The following is a 17755-nucleotide window of genomic DNA, read 5'->3' as shown; positions in this document are numbered from 1 at the left end:
TTGCACTGAGATGTGCAGTGTTGCTAAATTTAACATCAGGAATGCAGACAATGCTGCATTTGAGGTATAAGCTATGGTAAATGTGTGTAATAATTTTTAGCCTCTTTAGTTCAGAAAATAGGATAACTCGGACATGTCATCCAGTGCCAGCAAAAGAAAAATATATGCAATATTAAATAGAATCAAATGTCCCTTAATCTGTAGGCATTTGGCAGCCGCAGAGCTCTGTGGGTAGGCCACAGAGCTCTGCGAAATGTAATCATACTGATGTAACAAAAAAGGTTGCATGTACTATTGATCATGATGTCTTTGTTTGTTAGTCTAAGCTTTTCCTAAATGTGTGATTATTTCTGTGTTCAGGACTTTCTCCCATATGCATTTTTCTTGTAAACAATTATGTCACAAGATATTACCAATGTTTCTTGATTAGTGCATTTATTGTTGCAACCAGGGTGTCTACAAAGTTGACATTTCCAAATTCCCTGAGTTTTCCAGGTTTTCCCTGAGTGCCTTCGCAAAATGACAGAACTATGCTTTATGTCATGACAGGCTGAAACCATATCGCCCGATGCCGTCACTCTCTAGTAAGCATATGAAAAAAATTTTTAAGAAGGAATGACAACCTAATTTGAATACTAAGAAGTAGTGTTTATGTTATTCAAAAAGAGAATAGAAGGGAGGGGTTAGTAAAATGCACAGCGAATAAAATGTCATCAAAAAAAAATTGCAAATGGAGCCAGACATTCTTAAATACGAATAAAAAGGAGATGCATACAGAAGCAAATATTTTCGAATATGAGCTATTTCTATCAACTGATAGCAAGCTCAGTGGTATGAAGCCCGAACTTTGTCACAATTGAGATCGGACGGCAAAGAGTTTTTGCGCCTGAAATTTCAGACGTTCTGATACATTGACTCTGTGGGGTACGTGGTGGTGCCGCGAAGCCATCGAAATTATCGGGAATCCGGAAAGTCGGTTGTTCACTGTACATCTGGCAACTCCTCCAGCCGATGACATGACGTCAAAGACGATTCATTAGGATTCCTGTCTGTTACTCGAGCCAGCATTACAGCGACTTTCAACCCTTTCAATAAAATTACAGCAATTTTTCCCTGATAGAGGCACAAATTCCCTGAGTTTTGAGTTTTTCCAGACTACTCAAAATCCCTGAGAATTCCCGGTTTTCCCGGTTGGTAGACACCCTGGTAACTCACTTCCCTTTGTAATGACCACATGGGCCTTTAGGGATATCAATAAATATAAAACAAATAAATAAATAAATAAATATGATGCTGCAAAGTTAAAACCCACACAACACAAATGTGTGCACATGAACCAACCGTCATCACAACCAGTCAACACTAGGCTGCCACTTTAGTACTGTTTAGAACGGCCGTGCAGCAGGCTGCGATACCAAGGCATGCGGGGAACTGGTGTGTCATGTCCTTTGTTTGACAGTCTGTGTGTTTTCTTTTTTTTTTGCTGCTCACTGGCAACATTTGCATCCAAAAGAAGGTGTGCAAGTGACAGATTTACTATCAAGCATTATTTGTCAGCCTTTGTGCTCATGACAAGCACTCCACGTGCATGCCTGTGTGCAAAGTGTGTGAACTTCGTTAAACCATAATGGCAGAACAAAATTACTGTATAAACCGAAATGTAAGACAAGATATTTTGTTTTTTAAAGAGTCAGCTAAAGTTACCCCTTGTCTTATACAGGGGTCTTTAACAGAATGCAACTCGTCATCTGGCAACCTACAGCATGCATGTCGGTTAATGCATAGCTAAAGTATAGTAAGTATAGTATCCTTATGCAAATGTGATTGCTGGTGTTTCTTTATTTTTATTTTTTTAGTGGCTGTGACCTCCTGTGCACGCTTGCCTTATCAACCTCACGCGTGATTTGTCCTTTTTTGTTTTTTGTCTGATCAGTGATGAGTAGACAGTTTTCAGCGGGGTTCACAATAAAATCTGCAGGCTTTGCCCAAGCAAACTGCAACAAGGCTGCTGAGCATTTCTGAAGGAAGTGTGCGATATTGGCGGGCATAAAAAGTAAAACTATTGGCACGCAACTGACATAAAATGCCATTTCGTGGGCATTGTGCAGTGTAACGATAGCTTGTGGACATGCACACTTTCTGCGGGAGCTTCGTGCATGCTCGCTAGTAGCGACAGTGCAGTGAATCCGCTGCAAAGCTACAGCACTATCATGACAATAAATGCACCTTAGCAAATTTTTGTTGTTTTTCTTTTTTTTCTACATTAAGGTTAGTGGTCAACGTATATTCTCGTTTATACGGTACTTTCATCAAGGTACGATGGCATTTCAGCATAGATAATATTTTAAATACAAAGCACTCCGTGTCATAAGAAACGCCTGCTTTAATTTAAAAGATTTATTGAGTTGAAAAGAAAAAGTCGGGCCACCAGCAAAAATAAACACGAGGGATCATACCATCCACCATACTATCACGATTAGATTTGCCCCTTTATACATCTAAACAATCTTATTTTATAATTTTTACATTTTTAGCGCACGAAAAGGGACGATAGACAAAAGTTCGACGCGGACACAGTGCGTCGAACTTCTGTCTCTCGTCCCTTTTCGTGTGATAAAAACGTAAAAGTTATGGAATACCAACATGTCCAAACTTATGCTCTTTCAAATCTTATTTTTCTATCTACAAACAATTGTGTTCAAACTGGAATCAGTTAATTGCAAGTACATCATGAACTTGTGTACGAGTTCAAAAGTGTGGGAACTCATGCCTGAATTGCAGCATTCTGCTGCACGTGAACTTTAACGCAATGACATTCTTATTTTTCACTGCCATCTTTATTGTAGTGTTTGCAGAACTTGAATATCCCAGTAAAGAATAAACCTCCTCTACGTGATCTGTCGCATGATGTCGACAAGCGATGTGATGGAGATGACTGTCGCATCGACTTGTCGCCTACAAGTCGAACCCCATGCAAGTGATGATATTGAACTATGCGTTTCCAGTATGAGGGCAGCAAATACGCGCCGAAACTGACTTGACACATGCTTTAGTAACTTAAGTTGATTTCTTAAGCTGTAAAGACCAGCATAAAATATTTCTGAAGGGCTTGCAGTAGGTTTTTTATTCTTGCTCATTTTTAGTAGGTTTTTTATTCACTCATTTCCAGAAATGAGTGATCGAGCGACAAGGACAACCGATCTGTTCATGCGATGGCCCATTTCGACGCTCGAAGTCGTCGCTTGTTGCTGTCTCGCACAAAATCGCTCTCATGAGGTTTGGGCTTAAAGTTTTCATTGTGACACCTTAGCTTATGGCTCTGAAATGTTTACAAGTGAACATCTAGTACTGTGTAAATAGATACAATAAAAGAATAAAAATAAAAAACAAATGAAAGAGACAATTCAAAACCACCTTTATGATCAGTAACCAATTCCAAATGAAAGCTAAAAACAAGGTGGACAGAAAACACACAAACAGCATATGGAGCACTCCGCAGTAGTGGAGAAATGTTGGACATAATGCAGCTTCCGTAATCTCCGTAATTGATAAACACCAGAGAGCACAAAGAATGGATCAATAAACACACATCCAAAGCCTAACAGTGTGTTCATTTCTTAAGCTCAATCCTGTTCAAGTTTCAAGCATGCAGAATGCCCCACTGTTGGTCCCACATGCTTCTCTTCCACGCTTGTGCAGATCCCAAAAAATTATGCAGATCCCATGCACTGGGGGAATCGACGTAAGCGAAGCTTTCCGTGCTGGATGCTTTGATTGACGATAATTAGCGGTGACGTCGACGGCTAAAGCTTAATTTCTTCAACATTTAGTCTAACACAAGAGTAGCGAGTACATGTTAAATGCTACCTTGTATGCACCACTGCTGTTTATCTGTGTAGTACACAGAACACACAGGGAGAGGTGTTTGCTTGAGGCGTTCTTGTGCGCCATGGTTCATAACCTCTGAGAGGGCTGAGCATCGTCCTTGCCTCACGGGGCACGTCAAATTGTGGCGGAAGTATTAAACTTGAATTGTATTATGGGGATGTATATGCCAAAACCGCAATCGGATTACAAGGCACGCCGTAGTGGTGGATTCCAGATTAATTTTGACACAGTGGTGTTCCTTAACATGTCCCAAAATCTAAGTGCATGTGACTTTCTATTTTGCCCCCGTCGAAATGCGGCTGCTGCTGTCAAGATCAAATCCACGACCTCAATCAATGCCATAGCCGCAAAGCTACCACAGTGGGCACAGAAGTGTTGATTTGACATGCGACCGCTTCCGTAGTGTCGCCTGGATCATGCGGTGCACTTTAATTAATGCAGCTCTGCTTCTGCAAGCCCTGCATAAGTTGTCCGCTTGACATATTTGCATGGTTTTTATTTTTCAGAAATAGCAGAAACGTACTGTACTGTAACTTGAACTTAAGTTTATCCAGTTTCCGCACAACCGCTGTCGTGTCTATGGTAGCAGTGTTTCCTTGCCTTCCTACGCCCCCTGTTCCCTCTCCCTCTCCCCCTTTTATGGGAACTACCTCTTCTATTCTATCTACGTCCCCTCTGGCTCCGCACGTTAGTAGAAAGCTAAGTGCTGCAGTTTCTGCAATGCTTTTGAGGGGAGTCACGGATGATTACAGCTGTCAAGAGGCTAATGTGGCAACGCCCAGGGAGCTCCACAGGGCATTGTGCACATTGGACGTGATGGAATCCAAACAAGTTTTTTGCTTGGCCTTGCTCCTGTCTTATATGCAGTATGCCACACAACAGCAGCAGCAGCAGTGGGAAAGTCGAAGAAAGAGACAATTGCTTTAAATAAAAGATAGAAAAGCAGGGTGCAGAGCTGTGGATAAACACCTTTTTATGATACATTATTGTCAGCAAAACAAATTGAACCAAATTTATGCCGTACAGGGCAGTGCCCTGACACCTGGTCATCTCAATGTTAGCAGGCATGACTACTCATCAGTTTAGTTGGCTGCAAAAGAAAAGGAGGCTTCACAGGGTGTTTGTGGCGTGCAGTTAATATGTTTCGAGATACCTGATTTATATAGCATAGTATGGGAGTGGGCCATTCAGAATCCTATTGTTCAGCGTAGACAGACCATTGCATAGTATCAGACGAGGACCAACCAACAACATATTCAGGCTCCTATGTAGCCTGAATTATGTGAATTCCATTGGTTTATAATGGCAAAGATGACGTGAGGTAAAGAAAAGTGCAAAAGAAAACTAGCAGACAAGGCCAACGTTCCCTGTGTGCTGTGCAACCATGCACTGTCATCCCAAGTTCTATGCGACTGCTAAATAGCTGGCTGATAGCACTTGACAATGCAAAACATTGCGCACGGTTGTGCTGTTGGGCGCTTCCAGCTGCTTCCAGCTGCAGAAAACCTATTCAATCCAGTGACTGGGCAAAAGCCATCAAGGCACAGCCGGCAGAGACAAGGACTTACCTTGGCAGCACGGATGGTGAAGTGTGAGCACCAACTTAATGACTTTTCGGTGCTTGCACATTCTAACAAGGTTGTAATGAGGAAAGTGGCACATTGTGATATAAAGAGATGATTTCCAAGTGTGATTTCTGACGTCCAGTAGCTCCTGTTTTCAACTGAGCTTGGCTACCACTTAATGCCCATTCCCACTGAGCATGACAGCTTTCCAACCGTCATCCGGCTCTCAGAACATGTGTGTGGCAAAGTAGCGTGCAGGAAAGTGTACGTGTGAGCTCATTTACGTTTGAAGCCTTACGTTTCACTCATTCCACATTCCCATTATCACGCGTTCTGTATTCATCAAGAAATAGCAGCTCTGATGTGAGCTTTCCTAGGCAAATGAGAAGCCTCTGGCTGACGCCGAAAAAGTCAAAATCTAACATGCAGTGTACTCCACAGGAAACATTCTGTTAAGCCACATCATGTGTGTCTCCATTGAAAACAGCACTGGAACACTGAGCAATATGTAGTATGATTTATAACCCAGTCAGATAGGCAAATTTGTGACACTTTGAGCAAGTGAACTTTGCTGCAATGCAGGAAAGGAAAGCGTCGTTTGGAATTGATGGGAAATGCTGATCGCTTAGCTATTTTAGGCAATATGTATATCTGCAAAATAACACTAAGCTGGTTAATCATCAGGGACGAAGACACAACGTCGCTGCATCCAACACCCGAGCGATGCGTTGTGCATTTGGAAATGCTGAGAATGGCGGAGCGCTGGCGCCTAACGAACGAGACGGCTTTCATCGGCAGAGGAAAAATGGCAGTTTCCATAAACATGGATGCTTATAAAATTTCAAATCGCACACACACAATAAAAAGTGCTTTCAGAATTAGTGGTGAGCCAACATTGAGTATTCCCTTGCTTATTTTTGAAGCACTGATATCGAGGCTGCGTGCTTCAATGCAGCAAAGTGAGTTTGACAAACGCAGTGACAGGCGACTGGTTACACCCCAAGTATCACTAAACCTTTCAGTGTGGCAGCTTGCGATAAACACTAATGGAAAAGTCGGTGACACCAAATTTTTTTGCCCGCCTGAGTGGGATATTAAATCACAAAGGTGTAACTCAGCGGTGGGAGGCAGACAGCCATTTGTGCCTCGTTATCTCTTGCAAGTGCATCAACAGGCATGCAGTGCTGCCTATTCAATTACCGTATTTATTCGATTATAAGGCGGGAGTACACCCCTCCGTCATCCAGCTAAGGAATTCTAGAAAAAGAACTTAACTAGGCACACTAATATAAGGTGATATAGAGTGGCCGACAAATTATTCAGATTCAGCAAGAACTGCCCAAAATACCAAATAATCGAAAGTCATCCCCCCCCCCTTTTTTAGGAAGCAACGAAACTGGATTGGTAAAAACATTTTCTCAAGGTGTGGCTTTACTGCAGTGTGTGCCATGCTGACGTGAAGCTACAGCATCAGGTGCTATTTGTGCTGTTGTGAAGTATCAGCTCAAGGTGAAATTCCAACATGACCAGCCCCCCCCCCCTGCCTTTACTGTCAAATTCTTCAAATTCTCGGTGCAGGTTATACACACAAAAATACGGTACAGCCTCACCTGGCAATGTTTATTAGCTGCCACAATTTGCGCTGCTGTCTAAAATGCGGATAGCCAAAAGTGTGATACTGCTGCCACCATATTGAAACAGTAAGTGAATCTATCAGCCTCACGTGTAAAACCAAGCGATGGGGGGGGGGGGGGATGACATTGAAGCTAAGAATTCTGGGAAGATGCCTCTCCTTATATTTGAATAAATACGGTATATACCCTGCCTGTTCCACCTGCGACCACAAATCTCCCACTCCTGAATCGCAGAGCCAATGAGACCTCGCCCAAGCATGCTGGTCAAACATGCGGCCACTTACTCATGGTGTAGCCGTAGACGTCTTCCTCCTCTCCCTCGCCGTCTGAGAGCTCCTCACGCTTTATGCTGCCTGCACTGTTCATGTCGATCTGCGCAGAGAAGGCAGCAATGAGCGGCTGGCTCACTACAAATAACTAGACGGTGCAACACCAGGCAGAAAACAAAGAATGAGGCGAGAAAATAAAAGCTATTTACTTGCATGCTATAGCCATACAATGTAAAGAACCTAAACGTGTTGCTCAAGACAGTCAGGGTTCGTAAAGTACATTTGACAACAATTTACGGACAATTAGAGGATTTCAAGAATACTGAATGCTGTTTGAATGACGCACATCTGTTGCTCGGATGGCATGGTTGCCCCAAAGCAGTGACTAGAATCAGTTGCTCCCAAACTTACTAAATAACCATGAGAGCTTTCTTAATTTGCCGTCATGATTTTCTTGACATGAAAACGCAACTGTTCATGTGATTGTCAAATGTGATTTCAAGGTTATGCCTGTTTAGCCATTATAGTGTGCTAAATATTCTTTTTTAATTTACTTCATCATGTTTCACCCCTCCTGCCTCGGCATGCCAGAGATATGTAGTAATTAACAATAATTAATTAAGCTAACTATGAAATAAGTAGTTATTAAAATTATTTAATGAGAAATTAAAAAAATCTTATATCAATCCTGACATGGCAGACCAGTGCAAGAAGCTCACACAGTTTTTAGTGATGCCTGAATTCAAGAACTTGCAAACTCTGATTTTCAGGAACTCTTTCATAAAATCAACCATATTAAATGTTTTCTTGTTGATATATTACCCTAATTATAGTTCGTGAACTAGCAAATTCCTTCATTTTCATTTGACAACTATAGGCAAGAAATTTTGTTAAATGCTCAGCAACAAATAGCCAATGATACAATTTGCATTTGAAGTCTATTAACAGGATACTTCAACAAAAAAGGTAAATTTTATTCATCTTCAAAAATACCTCTGGTGTACAGCGGGCAGGAATGCCCGAAATGCATGGCAGTCAGAGGGCTATCAGCTGCTGCCGTCATACTAAATGATTTCAGGGCCAGAAATATATCTCTAAAGTCTGCCAGCTTTTTTTTTTCTTTTAATATATCAATTTTTGATGATGCTCTATCAATAAGTGCTATTGAAGAATCAAAGCCTTTGCTGGAGGACCGAGAGAGAGAATACAGAGGAAGGCAGGGAGGTTAACCAGAAGTAGTTTCGGTTGGCTACCCTGCACAGGGGGAAGGGTGAAGGGGGATAGAGAGAAAGTGAGACGAGCACTAACAAAGTGTGTACACTATAGAGCGGTAGTGGGCGGCGTTCTTAAAGTCTATCGTTAAGTGCCGTAGACCTCAGGAACCTTAATAACACGAGTAATGCCTTCAACGCAGATGTTCTTTCAGAGCACTGACCTAAAGCTTTCAGTTCTGATGGTGGACGATTGTTTAACTGGTCCAGTACTCTGCACATCACTAGTCTCTGAGCACTATATCGCGGGCAGACACAGATAATGTGTGCGAGCGTCTCGTCGCTATTGCATGCGTTGCATGTAGGGCTCTGGGCCATTCCAATAAGGAAAGCATATGAGTTCGTAAAGGCAACGCCTAGCCACAGACAGTACAGCTGGAAGCCAGAGTTCCAAGAAAGGTTAAAGGGCATTGAAGATGAACACTAACTCAGTTTAAACAAGTAAAGTATCTTTTATAGGCCCTATTTTCATTTATTTGCAAGAAAGAGGCTGTTTATAACAAGAACAAAAAAAAAATGAAGGGCAATTTATATTCCACTTTTGATTTTCCGGCTGAAACCTCAGCACTAGAATGTCAATAACTACAGATTCCAAAACATTTTCTCATATTCAGGCCATCCCAGTTTTATGAAAACATCTCGAAACTTGATAGGCTGAGTCTCTTGTTTCTTTAGAGTACAATGTAGTCGTTCCTTACCGATAAACAACTAACTACACTAAAAACTTCATAACAAAGTGCCCTACAACATGAAAATACCTTCGTTATACAAAACATTATAAGCATACATGCTTATATTGACAAAAAGTTCATTTTAAGTTGAATCCATTACATTAAGTAATTCTTTATATTTGTGCTTGTTATATCGAGCTTTGACTGTAAATTCTGTAGATGCTGTCAGAACCCACAATGTGACATTGCCCCGACGCAGTCACTTCAGGTTGAAGCTGCCATTTGTGTTCTATTCTTGCTCCTCTCTTTAGCTTACCAAGTCACCTCTCAAGGTAAGAATGGCTATTTTGCTATTGAAAACTTACTGCAAAACAGATAAACTTAATATGTGTCCTTAGTGTGTAATATGTGTCCTTGCCTCGCATAGCTATAATAACCTGAATGCTTCCAGTTAAGTCACATTCGAGCCAAATCAATTTTCACACATCTAGGCATTCCTTACAGTGACCATGTCGGTTTCAGAAAATCCCACGGACCCCAAGCATTCGAAGCTCCTCCTAGCAGCACACCTGACGTGGTCACTCTGTAAACATTGTTCTGCTAAGATCTTCACTAGACTGTTACAAATTCTCCATTTTCCGCCACGCAATCAACACCTGGAATGGTAAGGTGAAAAAAATTTAGGCTAGTTGGTGGGTCATCCTAAATGTGCTTTAATTGCAAGCCTAAATGTAGACAGAGACAAAAAAACAAGAAACAACAGCACTGCCCATGTTGTTCCTTCTGTGACTACATTTAGTCTTGTTCTGTAAGCATAATTGGAACGGTCTTGATGGTACATTGCGTGAACTGCCTATGGACGAATTTCTCACCAAATCATCTCTATGTTTTCCCTTATTTTAGACTCTTCGAGCTGTGACACTGATTCTTGCAATCATCTGTGATCTAGAGATTAAATTTCTTGATAGTGTTTTGCGCTTGTTTCTGTTGACGTCTTTACCGAAGCTTCGCTCTCCGATTACATTTTTTTGTCCGGTCTGAAGCACTTTATATAGCCCCGTGGTCACAAGTGTGTGGACCAGGGGTTCTACGAAAAAAAAAAAGCGAATTCCTTGGTGACTCATACCGACAACATGAGAATGGCAAATGCACAGTGATGATTGGAATGCCAAGTCTCAGTTGCATTCTTCAGTTTGAGGTTACATGCCAAGGCACCGAACCCCTGGTTAACATACTTTTGATCACAGGTGTATCCACTCCTGCAATGCATTGCTGTGTATGATGCAGTATTTGTAAATAAATGAAAAGAGATAAATAAAACTACCGTCAGCTTCCATTAATTCTACATCAAGTAATTAGATTTTTGCCTTATTTCGAAGGCACTCCAACGTCCCTGCGTGAAACCATACATTGGCTATGGAGGAGATACATTTTCAGTTCTAAAGCAAAAGCATGCTGCTTCAGTTAATTCAACGCCCACCGGCACCCCCTCACGCACGAAGCGGTTACTAAAAGCTGAAGAACACAAGAAATTCGGCAGACAGTGCTACCGATTCCCTAGGCGACAACAGTGAAGGGAGTGACCTGTCCTCCACTGACGATGACGGTTTGTCTCGTGTCCTAGTTGACCTCTCTTCTGAGGATGTTGTCAGCATTGAGGATAGTGTTTAGGTCTGTGGGACAGTGACCAACAATGACATATGTAGTACCTGTATTACTGTACCGGAGTGATATGTCAATGACAACAGACTACTTCAAGCAATAAAAAAGATTCGCATCCGTTCATTTTGAGGCCATTTGTTAATTAGGACTTCAGGATAACTTGACCAGAGCTTCCAGTCCCGCAGGGGTCAAATGAACGGGATTCAACTGTACATGTGAAAAGCTGAAAAAGAAGGAGAGACAAGAAAAGTAGTCACCTCCACACCGTGTACGGTGAGAACTTTCTTGGTGGGCTCTGGCGGCGGCTCCAAGCCTTCCTGGCTACCCTGGCTGGCACTCCGGCTCAGCTGAGATGTCACACTCAGGCGAGACTCGCGCGACACAGACTTGGTCACCGCCAGAGGACTGCGCTGGGGGCTCACAGCTTCCAGCGAAGGCTGCGCACGCACAACGAGAAGCCGGACATGCAATGGCTGTCGGAAGGACTGCACGATTGTTTGTAATGACTCTATTACTCCATTTCATACATAGTGGCCAACACCACAAGAAATGAGCGGAGGATTTCGGCGACGAATGCATCTCTCAATGGCCGTCAGCCACAGTGGCATACCTTGCAGAGCAAAGTTATAATAATATTTGGGGTTTTACGTGCCAAAACCACTTTCTGATTATGAGGCACGCCGTAGTGGAGGACTCCGGAAATTTCGACCACCTGGGGTTCTTTAACGTGCACCTAAATCTAAGCACACGGGTGTTTTCGCATTTCACCCCCATCGAAATGCGGCCGCCGTGGCCGGGATTCGATCCCGCGACCTCGTGCTCAGCAGCCCAACACCATAGCCACTGAGCAACCACGGCGGGTCAGAGCAAAGTTAAGCTTTAATCAAGGGCAATCATTTTCAAAGACCACTTTTGCTGAGACTATCACATTCACGAGAACACATGTGTCCTGGCACCAAATGCATCGAAGTACACGGCCAAAAGCACCTCTGGCACTGTGCGAAGATAGGTATCTTGGCACAGCATCAGAAACGCTGTCAGCTGCACATGTCAACACATCCTGTGCCGAGTCACCCAAAGCTTTGGGAAAGTGATCACCCTGATAAGCGAAACAGCTTATAGGCAACAAGACAGCCAACAATGATGAAGATGGCCACGAGCATCCCCAGCTCAGCAATGACAACATGCCAATTTACGGGGTGGTAAGCAAACAAAGCTTCGCTTTAAGAAAGGGCAGTTATACATAGACCAAAGATGATACTTATTCTGTCAAGATGCACAAAACGAGTACCTCACCTGAGGTGAGAGTAACCGTGGTGAGGGCTCCTGGCTTGCATCATCAATGCTGTCTTTGGGCTGCACATAGTTATTGGCGCATTGGCAAAGTGATGACAGCACTACTGGCGATGCACATAATGTGACAGCTAAAATACAACAGCCATGCCGCTTGTGTTCTTATATATATACCCTTCAATTGTACATTATCAAGTCACATCATTTCCCCACTCAACACCGGCACGTATTGTAGGTACTACGGTACGTGAGCAAAAACAATGCCCCTCTAACGACAGTACCTCGACGCACGGAAACATTATCTTGATCTTGTTACCGGCTGTAATGCAAAAAAGGATAAAAAGACCAGTCTAATACAGAACTCAACAATGCATGAAAAATTTATTCCCTAATGTGTAGGGGGTGCACTAAATAATGAGCACTGAGTGAGGCATGCAAGGACACATACGGGAGCGCATGTGCTTTTGTGTGCCTCGCCAAATCTTTGTCAGTTAGCACACCTCCTGCACCGTATTAATTACCAACTTGTCCGAGAAGTAGCACTCATAAAGTTTATTTCCTAATTTTGGTCTCCATTTTGAGAGAAACCACATAATAATGAAAGTTAAAGTCCAAATACACTTTCTTTCAATGAATTGTCTAACGTTCATGCGACACAGGCAGCACAAAAAATGACGTTACAGGCCAACTACATCAAAGTTTTGGACCGCGTAAAAGGCTAGTTTAAAAAAGCACTGGCCCAGCGATTTTGGTTTGTCTTTTCTGTTGCAACAAGTAGCCAATGACCCAGCTGTTACGGCATGAAACCTTGTTTGCTTCAGTGTGCAACGGTTTATTATATAGAGCCTTGTTTATAGTGAATCGCCCAAGTTTCAATTTCAGTGAGCAACCAGAAAGACGGTACATCTGTAAACACAGGTGGTCACGTGATCGTACAAAACTGTGATGCAAATGCTGGTGCACGAAATTCGTTGTTGCTAGTTGTTTTTCTCCATCTACGCACACACGTGCCGCACGATGTCCTCGCTATCCTTGTCATTGTCCTTATTTCGTCATCCAGCGGCAACAGTTTTCTGCAAGCGGGGGTCACCGCCACACTAGAGATTGCCAGTAACTTTTAGGCCTAGGCATTTTCAAACCAACAGCCCTTCTCACATGGCAACCCTGCTGAAACGATTGCTTGCCCTTTAGCAGCTGCCAATAGGTGATGACACAGGTACATGCTAGCGTGTCTTTCCAACAGCTGGCTTCCCTGCATATGAAGCCAAATTCAAATTTTTTTTCTTAGAAACCAGGCAAGTAAGAGTGCTGTGTGTTACAAGTTGTTCTCAACATAAAGTTTCTCACTATATTACCTAGAGGGAAATCTGGCACTACTGAACTGAGCTATGCTTGGGAATGCCGATATATTGCGACTTCGGATCGGCATTGTTCTCGAATAGCCAGGACACCTTGAAGACACACCTGGCAAGCACTGTTCCGTCTCTCACAACGATTCATTATTTACTAAAACAGCGCGTAAAAAGCTGTTTTAGCTTTATTATTACACTAAAACATGTTTTGTTTAATTATGAGAACTTGTTATTGCATGTACAATTACATGAAACGTAAAAAGTATCAGCGGGCTGCTAAAGTTGGAGGACAGACAACAAGGTTCTCTCTTACTTTGGAACAGTTTGTCGTCTGTTCTTCACTTGGTTATGCATTGTAGGTGAGTAAACTTCATTGGAAGATGTAATATGAAGGAACGAAAACCTTTTATGAAGATTTTACTTTAGGAATGCATTATTTGTGCAGCCATATCCACGTGTTAGATGAAGCCTCTTACAACACCAGCCTCATGACACATATACCGTCATTCCCATGATGGCATAGCACCCCTTAGGAAACTCCCACAGACGGTCGCGCCAGATTTCCCTCTAGGTGTTACAGTGAGAAACTCTGGTTCTCAGTTACAGCACTGGCATCCGGCTGCGCATTTTCACTGATGCAGTGGTCATACGGCCTCCTCAGGGCTCCAACAAAGGCTGTGTTGCCAGCTGTTCTTTGATTGTGATTTGATACTGAAGCCACCGTAGCACGAAAACTGTTGCGGAACTTCTCTTAACACCTTCGTGGTAAAAGGACACACCAAAATTTTACTGCAACTCTCACCGTGGGTAGGAGAGATTGTAGCCTGAACTTGACGTGGGCCCCAGTGTTCCGAATCACCTCTACAGCTCGGTCGTGTGTCGCATCTCGGAGATCAATGCCGTCCACCTGCGTTGAAAGCATTTTACTCGTGAGCATAGGTACTCACCCACATGCACTCTCACGTCCCGTCACACTCACTGCCGTTCATAGTCGCATCTACTCACTATGATTCAGACATGAGTATTCACTTACACTCACACCCATGTCTGTTTACACTCACTAGCACTCACTTACGCTCACAGCCACACTTACTCACACTCATTGGCAATCACTTCCATTCACACTCACGTCTATTCGCTCGCACTCATGCAGATCACGCAAAATATGCACTCACGTAAAATATGAAAGAAGTTATGTCACTGCACATTTGCACATTTAGTATACAGTGTTCTCATCCTTGTTTCCAAAGAATGAAACCCACATGCCCGTCATAACGTCCTTTTAACACAATGTGCAATGCTGTACTCACACTTCTGTCCTTAATGAAAACAACACTTTATGTGCATCTAGTGAAACGCTGTTTAATTACTTTATTAAAGCGAAAGCTTTACTGGCCGCGAACTGGCAATTTCGCCGTGGCCATGCTCCGAGGAGGCACATGACGTCGTTGCGTTCGCCTCCGCTCGCTTCGCCTGCTGCGTCGCATGCCTGATAACATGTCAGAGGATTGAAAAGGAGAGCTCGTGTGTGCCGCAACCACAGTTGAGGCGGCAGTATGGACAGCGACAATTCTGATAAGCAGGAGGAGGCCTGGAATCGTCATCGGAACGAGATGAAGAGGAAACGAATCACCCAGGAAACAGACGAACAGTGTGCCGAACGACTGGCTAAACGCCGCAACAGAGCTAGACAACCAGACTAACCTGGACTTGCAATCAAGGTTAACCAAGGCTAATCATGCTATGCCTTAGCTTTCGCTACGTATATCCCGGCATAGCCGAGCTAAGCCACTGCCAATTTTTTACACTTAGTGTCAAAGGGTGGCTAAAAACTGAAACTAGTTCTTTTTTATTTACAAGCTCCTCAGTTGGCCAAACATCCATTTTTTCATCACATTACTTTGGAGAGCACACAATACTACTAACTCTTCTCATCTCTGCCATCAGATATGGCTCAAGAGTTGGCCGATGTTGATGCCGAGCCACAGGGTGACATGCCCTGCTACCAACGGCTCAAGCAGAAGACTTTGGCACGCACAATGACGACCAAGCGTGTTCACCTCTAGCAGCTCTTCCCTGATGAACAACTCGGTGACCAGCAGCATGCGGATGTTTTGGGTGAGAGCAGAACTAGGACGAACACCCTGCTCAAGGAGTTGTTCCTGCAGCATATGACCCAGTCCATCCGCCTCGTTCTGGCTGCTGCGGACGCGTTGTCCCACAATCGCCTTGCTGTGTTGGCTGGCAATGTATGTGAGGTTATCTCCCCAACTGTAACAGCTGTCTCCAAGACCCCAAACCCTTCTGCTGTTTCAAGGTTAGAGGAGCATATCAACCACCTTGCTGCTTCCACAGCTGCTCTTTAGACGATGTCACGTTACCAACACTCTCTCTACCCAAGGCGTCGTTTTTCTACATGCAATGACTTGTGATGTCTATTGAGTGCCTCTTCTATCTGCTAGTACGACAGGACGTTCAAGCACAATGCCAAGAAATTCACTTCGCCTTGCAGCTAGTCCGTAAACGGCCAATGAGATCACTGCCTGTGACCTCGCTCCTCAACCTGGCTGCCTCTTCATAATTATGGTCCGAATCTCCAGGACGAGGTTCCTCGCGGACACAGGAGCAGAAGTAAGCATGCTGTAAGCATCAACGCAGATTTCAGGTTAAGGTCTACAGGACATACACTACATGCCACTAACACTTCATCGATAGCCATGTACGGCCTCTGTTTGACTATTGACCTGGGCCTACGTCGCATGTTTCAGTTGGTGCTCATAATAGCCCACGTAGTCCACCCCTTCATTGGAACCAACTCCATCTGGCCTGTTTGAGTACGTGTGGATGCATTATGGACTCTGCAACACAGTGCGAACTTCCCAACAGTTATTGCAGAGGTGATACGCAGGCTCCCGCCTGTACTTGAACACATCACCCCAGCCACAAAACTACCTTTGTGCTTCCAGGACTGTGTGAAGGTTCTACGCACCACACCTCCTTGCATATTAGGCCGCAACGTCTTTGTGCATTCTGGCCTCATTTCCGCGACTCAAGTCTTTCTCCGGCGTGATGCGCTCAAGGCACCTTTGACACATGCCTACGATGGGCCGTTTTGAATCCTTCGACGAACAGCCAAATCGGCAAAGATTCCTCAGAATGGTCGCAAAGAAGTCGTCAGTCTGGACAGCGCAAAACTGGCCTATCAAGAGATGCCTCATCCCGCCTTATCAGTGGGTATTTATGTCACCACAGTCATTTCCCCGTGCACAGCAGAGTTGGCATCGCCTCACAGCCGTGTTTGTATTGATGTCCCATCCAGGCAAAGGGCCCTGTAGTGGCTGCTTCCGACAGCTTAAGGAGACTTGCAGAATTAGCAAGCATAACAGGCAAAAGCGAATAAAGATGCGCGTTTTGTGGCTTGCGCACAAGCCCAAACCGAAACGGGTGGCAGTTAGGCGTCGGAGTTAGATGTCTTGCGGTGCGCTGTTCCTGCAATCTTTACGGTAAACTAGGTAGACTGTGCAATAGAAAAAAACGCAACATAGTTTATCAGTGGATACCAGGCCATTGCGGCATCTATGGAAATGACCGTGCAAATGAGGCTGCCTGATCTCCTCATGATGGCCTCCACTATGTAGCTATACCGTCATCTAGAACAGGCGCAACTACAGGTTTTTGTTTGCCCGCATGTGAACTTACACTTTCCCAGTGTAACTTGATTAAGTTTACTAACGCCTGTCTCAACAACTTGGATCCGAATCTACAGCTACATCTTTCATCAGGACTACCTAGAGCTGAGGAGATGCTTCTGAGCTTCTTGTAGCTTGGCATGGCCTTCACGTATGCATACTTATTTTGGATGGGAATAGCCAACAGCCCTACATGCGATAGCTGGTAGGAAACAATCACCCATCTTCTCTGTGAGCGTCCCCGTTTCGGTGTGCCCAGGAAAGAACTTTCAAGAGTGCTAGATAGTCTTGACAAATACCTTTTGTCGAAAGAAAAGGTCCTGGGACTCTGGTCGAGGCTTTCCTCAGCACAGAAGACTGTGAAAGCGTTGTTGCACTTCTTGCGGAGAACTGGTCTTAGAGACAGACTTTTTTTCCTGTATATTTTTTGCTCTTCTTTACTTCTTTTGTAACATCTCTTT

At 43.8% G+C, this 17755-nt stretch overlaps 1 protein-coding gene across 2 annotated transcripts in view; it reads right to left on the bottom strand.

Annotated features, from left to right (window-relative positions):
* The window catches only part of LOC142560752 (multiple PDZ domain protein-like), a 311252-nt gene that overhangs the window by 144471 nt on the left and 149026 nt on the right, over positions 1-17755 (bottom strand). The window contains exons 21-24 of one of the 2 annotated variants that reach the window (XM_075673072.1): positions 14408-14512; positions 12257-12316; positions 11218-11397; positions 7372-7459 (exon numbers count right to left, since the gene is read on the bottom strand). In XM_075673072.1, coding sequence (XP_075529187.1) covers positions 7372-7459; positions 11218-11397; positions 12257-12316; positions 14408-14512 — 433 coding nt within the window. The remainder of the gene's footprint in view (positions 1-7371; positions 7460-11217; positions 11398-12256; positions 12317-14407; positions 14513-17755) is intronic. The other variant, XM_075673073.1, reaches the window with a different exon arrangement.

This window comes from Dermacentor variabilis, chromosome 10, assembly GCF_050947875.1.
Source record: "Dermacentor variabilis isolate Ectoservices chromosome 10, ASM5094787v1, whole genome shotgun sequence".
Classification (NCBI taxonomy): domain Eukaryota; kingdom Metazoa; phylum Arthropoda; class Arachnida; order Ixodida; family Ixodidae; genus Dermacentor; species Dermacentor variabilis.
The sequence above is the reverse complement of the archived record's forward strand: the minus strand, read 5'-3'. Positions and strand labels throughout refer to the sequence as shown.